General features: G+C 43.0%; 1 protein-coding gene across 2 annotated transcripts in view; it reads right to left on the minus strand.

Moving 5' to 3' along the window:
* Parn (poly(A)-specific ribonuclease) overlaps positions 1-13,733 on the minus strand; it is a 91,210-nt gene that overhangs the window by 45,585 nt on the left and 31,892 nt on the right. Inside the window, exons 15-18 of one of the 2 annotated variants that reach the window (XM_041676563.1) lie at positions 12,097-12,139; positions 10,657-10,732; positions 8,252-8,362; positions 7,666-7,735 (exon numbers count right to left, since the gene is read on the minus strand). In XM_041676563.1, coding sequence (XP_041532497.1) covers positions 7,666-7,735; positions 8,252-8,362; positions 10,657-10,732; positions 12,097-12,139 — 300 coding nt within the window. The remainder of the gene's footprint in view (positions 1-7,665; positions 7,736-8,251; positions 8,363-10,656; positions 10,733-12,096; positions 12,140-13,733) is intronic. The other variant, XM_041676564.1, reaches the window with a different exon arrangement.

Consider the following 13,733-nt stretch of genomic DNA (forward strand, 5'->3'; position numbering starts at 1 on the left):
GTAAAAGGTCTTAGGAATTGCAGATGGTAGTGACACCTTTAATCCCAGCACTCAGGAGACAGAGGCAGGCGGGTCTCTACGAGTTAAAGGCCAGCCTAGTCTACAGAATGAATTCCAGGACAGGCTCCAAGAAACTACAGAGAAACCTTGTCTTAAAAACAAAACAAACAAACAAAAAAAAGGCCTTAATAATTGCTATTAAAATCCTTGCGGTAAGAACATCCACATGGATTAGCTACATGGGACCTAAGTTCTATGACATGTATTCTGAGACAGGCAGAGAGAGAGTACACATTTACAGTTAGCATTCTGTGACTGTGAATGCAGAGATTAATGTGGTCACAAGTCAAGTGCCAGCAACCAGCAGAAACTAGAAGGGAACACAGTCCTGCTGATGTCTTACTGTGGAACTTGGGCCTTCTAAATATGAGAACATAAGTTTCTGCTGTTTTAGGTAGCAAGCTAACCTCCACCACATGACACTAACATCATCCCCACTATGAAGGAAGCAAGCTGCTCCAATAAGCATGTGCAAGTTGATAGACCTCCACACACTACTGTTTATTATAATGCTAAGTGACGCCAGGGGGAAAAGCAACCAGAGCAAAGACAAGACCAGCTCAGCCAGAGAGAGCACAAGCATGCACACTGTCTTCCTCAAGCACTCTCCACCTTATTTTTTGAGGCAGAGTCTCTCACTGAAACTGAAGCTTACCAATTGGTTAGGCTGCCTCGTCAATAAGCCCCTGGACCATCCTTCCTGTCTCTGCTGTCCAGAAAGCAGAAGCATACACCACCATGACCAGTATGTGACAGGAGTCTAAATTAAGGTCCTTGTGTGTGCAGAGCAAGCCCTTTACCCACTGAGCCATCTCCACAGCCCTACCAATAAATGTTTTGGCAATCAAAAATTCAAGGTGAAATTAGACAAGATAATACCAACTTGAGGGAAGTACTCCTTTCCTGAAGAAGCCACAAAAACAAGCACAAGCATTAAAAACCAGATTTAAAACTTAAGAATAATTCATTGTGCCCAAGACACACCTATCTCTTCCCTTAATGAAAAACAGTATGTATACTATTGTAAAACAACTTTTAAAGTCAAATGTTATGTATAAGCAGGAGGCCAAGTCAGGAAGATTACAAAGTCTAGGCCAGCCTGGGCTACATAGATGATGTGACTTTACTCAGGCAGATGCTACCTACTAATAGACTCCCCTCCTTCACGCCCCTGCCACATTGCGTACAAGTCAACCTTAGCAGAAATGGTCCCACAAAGACACATGTATTCAACTGGAAGATTGGGAGTCAAAGCACTGATCATGATATAACACAATTACACTGATGTTCCCAGTATTTCTAAAATGTCAGTAGTTTTAGTATATTAGAATTTCACTGGAGCTAGGCATGGTGGCGCTTGCCTTTAATCTCAGCACTTAGGAGGCAGATCTCTGTGAGTTCAAGGTCACAAAGTGAGTTACAGGATAGCCAGAGCTGAGAGAAACCCTGTCTCGAGAAACAAAACAAAACAAAATAAAACAAACACAGAATTTCACTGGAGCAAAACCAAATGGGCCAATTCCCAGGAAGGTGAAGGGTAAAAGGAGACAAAGTGGGGAGTCGCTACCCGAGGGTCAGAGTTCTGTTGAGGGGACAAAAAAGTTCTAGAATTGGGGAGTGGAAGGTTGGTGGTTGCTCAGTATTGTATTTAAGTGGTTAAGATGGCAAAAGTGATAAATGTTTACCACAATTTTAAAGCATTCACATCCCTGGCTGGTAAGATGGCCCACACAGGCCTGACGGCTTGAGCTGGACCTCCAGAACGCACATGATGGCAGCAGAGAACTGGCTCATAAAAGCTGTCCTCGGACCACCACTCACCTGTGCGCAGTGCACACCTACAGACACACACATACACAAATTAATTTTTAAAGATTAAAAACATTACATTATATATTCTGAATGGATAGATAAACTATGTTATGGTGAATGTCTATCTCAGTAAAGCAGGTAAACAAGAAAAAAGAAAGAAAAGCATGTGCTGAATCTTTTAGCAGATGTCACTTCCTTACGACTCTTGCCCTGAAACCCCCTGAAAATGCAGCTGGCAGGATATGATAGAGTAGTTACTTACTCCTATGGGGGAAAACAAAAAGAAATAAGAAATAACCCATACAAGTCTTCCCCCTAAGCATCAATGGTCACAGCAGGGTTTTTGTCACTTGCTTTCTGGTCAAAGGTCATAACTTAATACAACGTCCTGTTTAAAGAGTTTTGGCAGTGCAAAGGATAAGCCTATACAGTGCCTCTCATAGGACTAAATGGTCCTCGTTTCATCTCAGATCACTTAGATCAGTGACAGCAGTGACCGCTGTCTGAGGGCACAGACATGTACTGCACCATTGCACCCTCGCTCCAATCACAGAACACTAGCAGCCACACTTCACAGGTGAGAAAGCTAAGGCAGAAGGGTAAGCAAACAGTTTAACTCTTTCTTAGCCTCAGATAGAAAGCAGTCCTGTGGTGCTGTGACACGTGTTTCCCAGCAGCACAGATTGTCACAACTCATACTTGCATTGAGAAGATGCAGTCATATAAAGGGGGACACTGTGTGACCATGGCTTCCTCAAGAGAGATGAGAGAACAGGCCCTCCCACACATTACAGCACACTAGCAGCCCTGACTGTATGCATGCCGCACTTAGAGCAGAGCCAGGAGCTGGGCTCTGTTCCTTACTATTGTTTTCTGTATCCTTCAAAGTAAAAATCACTGTGATGAAGTGGGACACGGTGGCACGTGCCTTTATCCAGCACTCGGGAGGCAGAAGAAAAAGGATCTGTGTGAGTTAAAGGCCAGCCTGATCTACATAGAGAGTTCCTGGAAAGACTCTGTGGTGTGTTTCATCTGGGGGACTTCCCCTCTCCACCTGCAGCCCACACGCTGTCGCAACATCAGTCAGCTGAGTGGCACAGCGTCTGGAACTGCCCCAATCCAAAGTGCTTGTGCTTCCAAGCACCAGGCTGACACCACCTTCCCGAGTTTTCTTTCATAAGCCCGTAACACTTGGAAGCAGAATGTGCGAAAGGGGACACCTGCTTCACACCTGCAGCTCTGTACTCCAGCCTGTGTCCACAGGTAACGAACATTTCCCTGTTATTAAAACCCATCTTCCTACCACAGCTGCATCTCTCTTAAGGGCAGAGTAGGAGGCAGTGAGTAGAGATGGAATCTCTCCTTTCCTAAACCTTCATAAAAGGTCATCTACAGAGATTTAAAGGTGGTTTGCAGAGACAGATAGCTGTTAATAAATGTAAGGCAAAGTCACACTTTGCTTTCTATGGTTCAATAAAAGTAAAAGCAGAGAGTACTTTTATCTCTTTCCAGCCCCAAAGGGTTGGGTCAAAGTTTCTTCTCTGTCTGGCGTTCCAGGCCGTGATTGAAATAGACCAAGGTTATTAAGACAGTAGATCATTTCCTGACCAGAGAGTCCCACACAAACAACAGGGCACTGCCAGTGCAGGGCAAGAGCAGCCAGGAGCCTCACTGCCATGCTCAATTCTCTTTGACTCTTTTTTTTCCCAAGACAGGGTTGCTCTGTGTAGTCCTGTCTGCCCTGGCACGCGCTCTGTAGACCAAGTTGGCCATGAACACACAGAGATCTGCCAGCCTCTGCCTCCTGAGTGCTGGGATCAAAGGCGTGTGCCACCACCACCCAGCCTCTCTGACTCTTTGACACGCACATGTTCACATGTATATTAAACTTTATAAACTGGAGTGTAGATGTAGCATACATGAGACACAGGGTTCAATCTCCAGTGTGAGTGGCCACATGCACATGCTCTCTCCACACACACACACACACTGCACACAAATTTTTAAATGAAACTATGAATTTATTTTTGCTCAAAGTTTATCTTTTTCTTCTTTCAGAAAGCTTTATGCATAGTTATCATTATATGTGCACATGTCACAGCATGTGTGTGGAAGTCAGAGAACAACTTTGTGCAATGGATCTCTCACTCAACCTTCACACGGGTTCCAGGAAGCAGACTCAGGTTGCCAGAGTTGTGTCAACTGCCTTAACCTACTGAGCTATCGCCAACAGCCGCCTTAAACTCTACCTTTAAAGCAGAAATCCGATGGAAGCAAACAAAACACTGCTTGTGTGTGTCTGAGGGAAGCTCGTCAGATCTTATGACTGTGGTGAAGCTACATTAGAAAAACTGCTATAGAAACTAATTGCCCTGGGAGAGGAAGACAAGAGGATTACAAGTTCAAGGTCTCCTTTAGCTACACAGTTAGCAGAAACTGTTTCAAAAGAAGAAAAAAAAACAATAATGAAATAAGCTGACCTTCAGAAAAATCGTATTTTTCTGACACCATTAATTGAGATAGTGTTGTGGGCCAATGTTAGATGTTTAAACGAAAACTTAAAAAGATAACTTGACAAAACTCAAGGTCCCGTGTGATAAGTCAGACCTGTAAGAGCAAGGTCAGTGCTAGAAGGAGGATATGTCAGGAGCAGTAGTCTCCACTGGAGAGGCCTTGGAAAACCCGACTGTGTTGGACCAAGAGGACACTACAGCACAGAACAGAAAAACCACAGAGTTTTCTCTTCAAAAATAAGAAAAGTATGTTTTTCTTTTACAAATAAGAAAAAAACAAACCAAAAGTCAATTTTTAAGAGAATCCTAGGAGGATTCCTGACCTTATGCCCTTGTTCACTGTTTTGCTAAGTATTTAGATTTTAGCTCCTCAAAAACAAAAACTCTACGCCTTAATCCCAGCACTCGGGAGGCAGAAGCAGGTGGATCTCTGAGTTTGAGACCAACCTAGTCTACAAGAGCTAGTTCTAGGACAAGCTCCAAAGCTACAGAGAAACCCTGTCTCGTAAACCCCCCCCCCCCAAAAAAAGAAAACCTCTAAATGGACAGATGTTCTCATGCTGAAGGAAGCCTTACATATTTACTGCCCAGCCTCTTCTTTCTCTGCTTTTGTTGGAGATGGTTTCACAGTGCAGCTTAGACAGGCCTAGAACTTACTTTGCAGCCAGTTCTAGACTGAGACTCAAGTCTCCCAAGAACTGGATCCCAGGCATGAGCACAACAGCTCTGTCACGTTCTTCTAGATCAGAAGGCTGCAGCGCATTTGCAACCCATTCTTGTAGAAAAGCTCTTGAGCAAGCTGGCCTATTCTGTAGGTACACACGTGATCAGAAGCTAGATGCCATCTCCATCTGACCCGGTCAGTATACATCAGACCCGACTTTGTAAGGAATTACAAAACTGCTGCTCCAAACATCTGCAGAAACTAAACATTTCTAAGTTGAAAAATATGTAGAACAATGAAAGCAATATCATGTACATAAAAATGTAAGGGGGGCTGGAGAGATGGCTCAGTGGTTAAGAGCATTGCCTGCTCTTCCAAAGGTCCTGAGTTCAATTCCCAGCAACCACATGGTGGCTCACAACCATCTGTAATGAGGTCTGGTGCCCTCTTCTGGCCTGCAGACGTACACACAGACAGAACATTGTATACATAATAAATAAATAAATAAATAAATATTTAAAAAAAAAAAAAAAAAAAAAAAAAAAAAAAAAAAAAAAAAAAAAAAAATGTAAGGAATGACCAAAACTTAAACCACATTTATTGTCGCCAGTGGCACAGATTTCAGAAGAAATACAAAGATAAATACTGCTCTAAAATAAGAGGTAAAAGCTAAGAAAATGATTTTTCACTCTTTCTGCTCTTATTGAACTAGACAGACATCAAAGACTCGGGCACAAATCATTTTCTTTACAAAAAAATTCAACTTAATTTCCAATATACATCACACTAGTAACTAGCCTACTTTTGAAAAGGCCATCAACTTCCTACATATTTCCTCTGAACTTCCAAATAAAATAACAACAAAAATAGAACAAAGAGGAACTGAAGAGATGGCTCAGCAGTTAAGAGCACTGACTGCTTTTCCAGAGGACCCAGGTTCAATTCCCAGTAGCTACATAGCAGCTCACAACTACCTGTAACTTCATTTCCAGGACATCTGACTCCTTCTCTCAGACTCTGTAGGTACCAAGTACACACATAGCAAACAAACATACACACAGGCAAGACACTCACACGCAGCTGGGCAGTGGTGGCGCACGCCTTTAATCCCAGCACTCGGGAGGCAGAGGGAGGTGGATCTCTGTGAGTTCCAGGCCAGCCTGATCTACAAGAGCTAGTTCCAGGACAGGCCCCAAAGCTACAGAGAAACCCTGTCTCGAAACCCCTCCCCCCAAAAAACACTCACATGCAAAATTAAATAGAAGAAGAAAGAGAATGAGAAAAGAAGAAGATAAAGGAAATGAAGCTCAGCAGCTCAGAAATACCAGGCTGGAAGAGTCTAGACGCTGGAAATGGCAGCTGCCTCTACAGTACACTAAGCACAGAACTGTCAACTATCATTGACACAGATAACCCAAGGAAACAGTGTCCCACCTGGTGAAACCACGATACAATCTAACGTGCTGTGCATTAGGGAAGGAGATGAACGCACCGACACTGACATGGCTGTTTCTCACAATGACAGATGTGAGCTGCCTCATTCCGCCCGACTCTAGCACCAACTCCTCAGACAAAGGCTGAGGCTGCGGCCCACAGCAGACATGGCTGCCCAAGAGTCACATCCTAACTTTAGTCACAGACTTGCCAAGCAAGCACAAGGCAGAGTCTGAAATAACAATCCCTGAGACTTCTTCAGAAATCAATGCATATGTAGGAAAAGCTTTTTCATCCCTAGATGAGATCAATAGCAGAGCATTTCCCTGGCATGCATGGGACCATGGGTTCAATTCTCAACACCATAAAATAAAAAAGAGATAAACAGAGAGCCAAAGAGCATGCAATGACAATCAAGACTTCATAGAGTAGCATACCCATTTATCAGACATTTCCTTAGAAATAACATGTAATCAGTTAATAAGACAAATACAAATAAATAATAATGTCATATGTAAAGTTCACTAGAGGGTAGGTTCAGCTATAAACACAAGTATCCCTTGAAGGTAATTTAAATGCTAAAACTGCCATCTTTTTTTTTCTTGGAAGAGATACACTATCATTAGTAATGTTTTCTTTTTTTAAATTTTTTTTTAGTATTTATTTATTATGTATACAATATTCTGTCTGCGTATATGCCTACAGGCCAGAAGAGGGCAGCAGACCTCATTACAGATGGTTGTGAGCCACCATGTGGTTGCTGAGAACTGAACTCAGGACCTTTGGAAGAGCAGGCAGTGTTCTTAACCGCTGAGCCATCTTCTCCAGCCCCAGTAATGTTTTCTTTAGTTTTTTGGGTTTTTTTAAGAAAGGGTCTCCCTGTGTAGCCTTGGGTGGCCTGAAACTCACCCTGTAGACCAGGCTGGCCCAGAACTCAGAGATCCACCTGCCCTGCCTCCCAAGTGCTGGGATTAAAGGGGTGCCATGCCCAGCCTCTTTAGTTTCTTTAAGCCAGTATATTTAAGAAATTATTTCCCAAAAGGTCAATTTCTACTCTCAAAAACTATCTGTGCTACTAAAGATAAGAAATATTTAATAAAAATGTACCCTAGTTTCCTGTCTCCCAAGACACGGAGCTTGTCAGAGTGTGAGAAGCAGAGTTGTAACCCTCTGATTACTTACTTGTTAAAAAAGGGTTCAATGAGTTTTGATCTGGCAGACACACACACTTTTGAAGGCCCAAGTAAAGAACCTAGTGAAGAAAAGCATGGTGTTATACACAGTGCGTGGTCAAACAGCAGAAGCTCAGTGTGGTACATTCAGTGAGGGTAACAGTTACTCTTCTGGTCCACACACCTACACAGGCAAGTGTCAGCAGTCCCTTCCTGTGTCCCCTCCTCATCTCCTCCAGCTCCCCTCAAAACCTTCCTGCTTCTATAAGGGTGGTCAGATCCTAGGACAATCTGTGATGCACAGACGGTCGTCGTCCCTTCCCCACTCCCACATGGAAGTCAAATCCCAAACAATGGTATCCATAAATGAGCTATTTGGAGGCAAGTAGGGGAACTGGTTCCCTCACGAGAGTATGGGTGCTTCCTCTAACTAGCACCCGGGAGTGTCAAATGTTGGGAAGCTTGTGTCTGGGACAGGCTTACTACTCTCCAGAGCCATGAGAAACACAGGTCTGTTATCTAGGCCTAGTCTTTGGAAATTTGTCACACGAAACAGGCAAGACTCACTCTGTTTAACAGAAACATATCTCAAGTACCTAGGTAATTTGCCATGGAGATGAAGCAGAGTCCTGTGATGTAAGCATCATACCCTGCCTCATGGAGCTGCTCAGAAGCAGTGTTGTAGCTCGGAAAGCCTTCTGCGCTTTCTAGAGAGAAAAAAAGGAATCATCAATATTCCCCAGTGTACTAGCAAACATGAAAACTAGTACGTGCCGTGTGGTGGTGGCGCCTGTGATCCCAGCACTCCTAGCACTCGGGAGGCAGAGGGAGGTGCATCTCTGTGAGTTCAAAGCCAGCCTGGTCTACAGAGTGAGTTACAGGACAGACTCCAAAGTTACACAGAAAGACCCTGACTCAAAAAGAATCAAATAATAATAATAATAATAATAATAAGAAGAAGAAGAAGAAGAAGAAGAAGAAGAAGAAGGAGAAGAAGAAGGAGAAGAAGAGAGAGAGAGAGAGAGAGAGAGAGAGAGAAAGAAAGACAGACTGACTAACTAGTAAGCATGGTGTCCTGCCAAATTCAGATGCATTCTTGTGTGCTGCAGTTGCAGATGTGGCTGGAAGGCACAAGGAAACTTGTCTTATTTCTCAGTTCTGTCCATGTAAGACCTCACAATACAAAATAGCAAACACCCTGACAACAACAATTTCAGTTCAGACCAGAAAAAGGCCTGTTTCCTTACCGAGGTTCAGCTGTAGGCCTCCTCAGCTACACTGGCTAGAGTCACCTGCAATTTGTTTCCCATCCTGCGACAATCCTACTGTGCTACTCTTGCACACTTGCAGGATACAGCAGATTAAGCAGAACTCCAAATCGAGCATGGTGGTCACACCTGTAATCTCTGCACTTGAGAAGCTGAGGCAGAAGAACCACAGCAAGTTTGAGGCTAGCCTAGGCTAAATAGTGAGTTCTAGTCCAACCCTGGCTACAAAGTAAGACCCTGTCTTCAAAAATAAATAAACAAACAATAAACTAATAAAATCCCAGTAGGATTGAGAGGTCATACAGTGTCTCTCTGAATCTGAGGCATATGCAATGTTACCCTGGGGCAAGGCACTTCATCTCTGAGCCCCCAATTTTGTAAGGAGATGATAATCAACCTTCCCCCATAAGGCTTTTGGGGAACATCCAATGTCAAGGTACTGCTAAAGATCTCATCTAGTGCTTGGCACATGCCTCATGCACATAACCATTAGTATCCCAAGTAGTCCCCATAAAACCCCAGAGTTTACCTGAATACTGGAGGGGCCCTGGACTGTTCCCAAGCTTAGCAATTTAGAGACAACAGCATACTCCCCACCCAAAATAGATTAGAACTGCTGTAACACCAGCCTTAGTTCACGGGCCTACTGCACTACAAGAATCATTTTATAAGATAATACTGATTCTACTGATACACACAGGTGCTGAGAGAATGAAAGAGACTAATCGACTTCTGAGTAAATTTTCTACTAAAGAAATATGAAAACAATAGGACAGGATACAGCCCTTACTTGTAAGTAATTATTTCCTAGAATTAATCTGGAAATGAATGTTAGGACATCAGAAGCATGAGTGGAAACTGCTGATAGAACGGCTGGAACATTTTCATACCAATAAAATACTCTTATGCAAGAACTTCTTAACGTCCTTATGAACTAAATATTGGGCTTGACACTTCCAAAGAAAGCCTTTTAACACTGCAGCACTTAAGTAAAATGTTCAACATCACCTGCTGAAGCTCATCACTCCCCAAACCAATTATTCCATTACGCTATTATACATGGGTTTCTTTCCCTCTATCCACCCAGCATTGTTGTACTTCCTTTCTTGGACTATACCCAGAAGGGAAGCAAATACTATGACTCTGTCCACTCTAACACCTTCCATCACCAATTTCTGAATCATTAGCGTGGTTATCATCGTCTTTAGCTAATGGAATGCTGTGGCAGCTGCACAATGGGGTAACAGGACACGGACACAGTGCCCCAGAGCACGGGTTGGGGGCCACACATATGCACACAACCCATCTGACACCAAGGGCTCCTCCTGGCCTCTGAGGACACGGGGATACGCTCTTGTCTCACAGCACCCCAGCTCTAAGTTTTCTGGGACAGGAGGTGCTGTTGTGTTTCTGATTATTAGTTACTGACTCTCTCTCTGCTCAAACATACACCATCTGAAAGGACACATCAAGTTTTGGGAGAACTCCAAGCATTAGGAAATAAAAGTCTTGAAACTTCTCAGTGAATCCCTACCCAACTCTATTGACATGATGTAGATGGAGCTAGATGTGGAATTAGGACACCATCTTTATTCAGAAAACTGCCACAGGCATGAACCTTAACCAGCCACACCCTACAAATAACACAATATTTCAGAGATGGATCACATTGTTTGCACAGAACATATTGGTAATTTCCAGAGTTTGAAGGTTTTCATGATTAATATTCTTACCAACTTTAGGAGGGTCAAAGGGTGTCTCTTTTAAGCGCTTTTCCAGCTCTGCAAGGGATGTGTTGTTAATGATATCCTGCAAGGCAGAAGGTGGAGAGTTAGGGTATCTCATCTGAGAGTGAGAGAGATTAAGGAGAGTCATTTCAGGGTACACAGAAGAAAAAGCATCCCATACTGCCCTCTTGTGTCCTAAAGGACAGAAGTCACTGCTTATTCCACATGAAAAAAAAGCACACCAGCAAGTTCAAGGTTCACTGTACAGACAAGAATAATGACACTGTGTTAAAACTGCAAACATGTGCAGGCCTAGTGGTGCTCACCTCTAATCTGCTACTTGGGAGGCTGAGGCAGCAGGATGGAGATTGGAAGGCCAACCTGGTTTTTACTGAAGCAAAACTAAGAAAAAACTGTGGAAGGGGAAGAAAAAGCAAGCTTCCAGGTTTGCTGGGGGTGTGGGGGCATGGGGATGACACAACTTTGGCAGTACTGCCCTAGTGCACTGCTTGAAGGCTACAGCAAGTTCTTAATGTCCAGGACTGCTGGCAGGGACACAGAGCTGGAAGGCACTGTCCCGGCATACTGCTCCAGAGGCTGCAGAAGGTCCTTCACAAGCTATAAATGATCATACATTAACTTATCTTTATTAGAAAATATGTCCAAATATGTAAAATGAGACAGGTAGAGAAAGGACAAATTGGCTGCATGTAAAACCAATTAAAAAACATAGACTACAAGGCAGGTGTAATGGTTCCTGCTTTCAATCCCAGCACTCGGGAGGCAGAGTCAGAAGGATCTCTATGAGTTCGAGTGCAGCCTGGTCTACAAAACAAGTTCCAAGACAGACAGGACTGTAACATGGAAAAACCCTTTCTCAAAAACATGTATGTACGTATGTGTGTGCTTACATATTATATATAATTATACGTAAGTCACAACTGTGTGGTGGCACACACTTGTCACCCCAACACTGAGGAAGCTGACAGGGGGAGGACTATAGAGTTAACTTGGGCTAAAGAGTAAGCCTGTACTAAAAAACAAAAATAAATAAAAAAACAAAAATTATATATTTTAACATTCAAAAACTTACACTCAAAAAGAGGAAAAATAAAGATAACTTCATATTTTGATATATTTATTTCTGGGCTTTTCCAATGTCTCTCTTCTTCCTTTTTTATTTTTTATTATGTCTGAAATAACACTTTAAAAGACCAGAATTCCAAAGTTATTAGTGGTAATGCAAAAAAGTTTCAAAAAGTGCATGGTGCCACATGTCTGCATCCTAGCACACGGGAAGTAGAGGCAGGAGAAACAAGAATTCAGGTAACTACTCTCACCTACAGGGTGAGTTTAAGGCCAGCCTCAGCATACCAAGATTCTGTCTTAAATAAACAAAAAATTCAAATTATTTCTTATGAATGATAGTTCAGATTGAAATAATACCTTAAAAGGCTGTGTGCTGGCCATCAGTTTAGTATCCAAGAGTCTGGAAACAAAATAAATTTTAATAAGGTAAATAAAATATATAGCATTATTTCAAATGTACTTTATTAAAACATAAAAATACTTAAAATGTTTCATAAATAAAATACACATGTAACATATATTTCATATATGATATACTGAAAAATCACACAATTCATTCATACTTAAAAGTGGATAGATGACGCACACACACTGGCCAGTGTGAATCTAGCAGTAATGTGGTTAATGAGCTAAGGACACAGTCCCATGTGCTGGCTTCATTCATCCAACTGCTGTCCGTTTTCCATATACTTGCCAAAGGAACAGGTTCCACTCCTGTACCTGGAGGAATGAGGCTAGCATCCATCTTAAAGGTCAGACAAACACTGTCCGTTTTCCCATTCTACGTGGTCTGCCCCTCCCAAACAGCCACCACCCACCACTACCACCTGGGTTACACAGTCTGAATTCTTATGGGGCCAAAATCCACATTGGGAAGTTCCCTGCTACTTCCTACTGTGCCAGCTAAGCTCCACTGCCAAAATGGCTGAATTTGGAATCACCTAAGGACCTCTGAGAAGTTTACACACACACACACACACACACACACACACACACAGTGGTAAAGAAGGAGGGAAAGGGGGGGCTGGAGAGATGGCTCAGTGGTTAAGAGCATTGCCTGCTCTTCCAAAGGTCCTGAGTTCAATTCCCAGCAACCACCTGGTGGCTCACAACCATCTGAAATGAGATCTGATGCCCTCTTCTGGCCTGCAGGCACACACAGACAGAATATTGTATACATAATAAATATATAAAATATTAAAAAAAAAAAAAGAAGGAGGGAAAGCCAGATAAGTGCTGCGGTATCCCTGACCTGTGGGTGTGAGGAGTAGACTCCTTGAGCTCACCATCCCTTCCCACCACAGCAGGCTGCACCCTCAAACTGTGAGCTACACTAGATTTTTCCTCCTGTGAGCTGATATTCTCAAGTATTCTATCACAGCAATGAGAAAAAGTAGAGCACTTAACTATTCTATTACAGGAACCAGAAATACTAGGGAAGAGATTGACCACATAAAAATTCTGTCAAAGAGCCGGGCGGTGGGGGCGCACGCCTTTAATCCCAGCACTTGGGAGGCAGAGGCAGGCGGATCTCTGTGAGTTCGAGACCAGCCTGGTCTACAAGAGCTAGTTCCAGGACAGGCTCCAAAAACTGTCCTGTCCAAAAACCATCTGTAATGAGATCTGGTGCCCTCTTCTGGAATGAAAGCATACATGTAGGCAGACACTGAATACATACTAAATAAATAAGTCTTTTAAAAAATTCTGTCTAAATCTCCTGGGCGGTGGTGGTGCAAGCTTTTAATCCCAGCACTAGAGAGGCAGCCAAATCTCTGTGTTCAAGGCCATCCTGGTGTACAGAGTGAGTTCCAGAACAGCCAAGACTGTTTCACCCAGAAACCCTATCTCAAAAACAAATAAATAAATAAACAAACAAACAAAAATAAAGAAACAGCAGGGATCGTTTTACAGAGAAACTGTCTCAAAAAACAGGGAGGGAGGAGGGGAGGGAGGGAGGGAGGGAGGGAGGATTGTGTCTAAATCTATTTCCAAAT

This window comes from Microtus oregoni, unplaced genomic scaffold (genome assembly GCF_018167655.1).
Source record: "Microtus oregoni isolate MIOR12 unplaced genomic scaffold, Mior012 000027F_ref0000203, whole genome shotgun sequence".
Taxonomy (NCBI): domain Eukaryota; kingdom Metazoa; phylum Chordata; class Mammalia; order Rodentia; family Cricetidae; genus Microtus; species Microtus oregoni.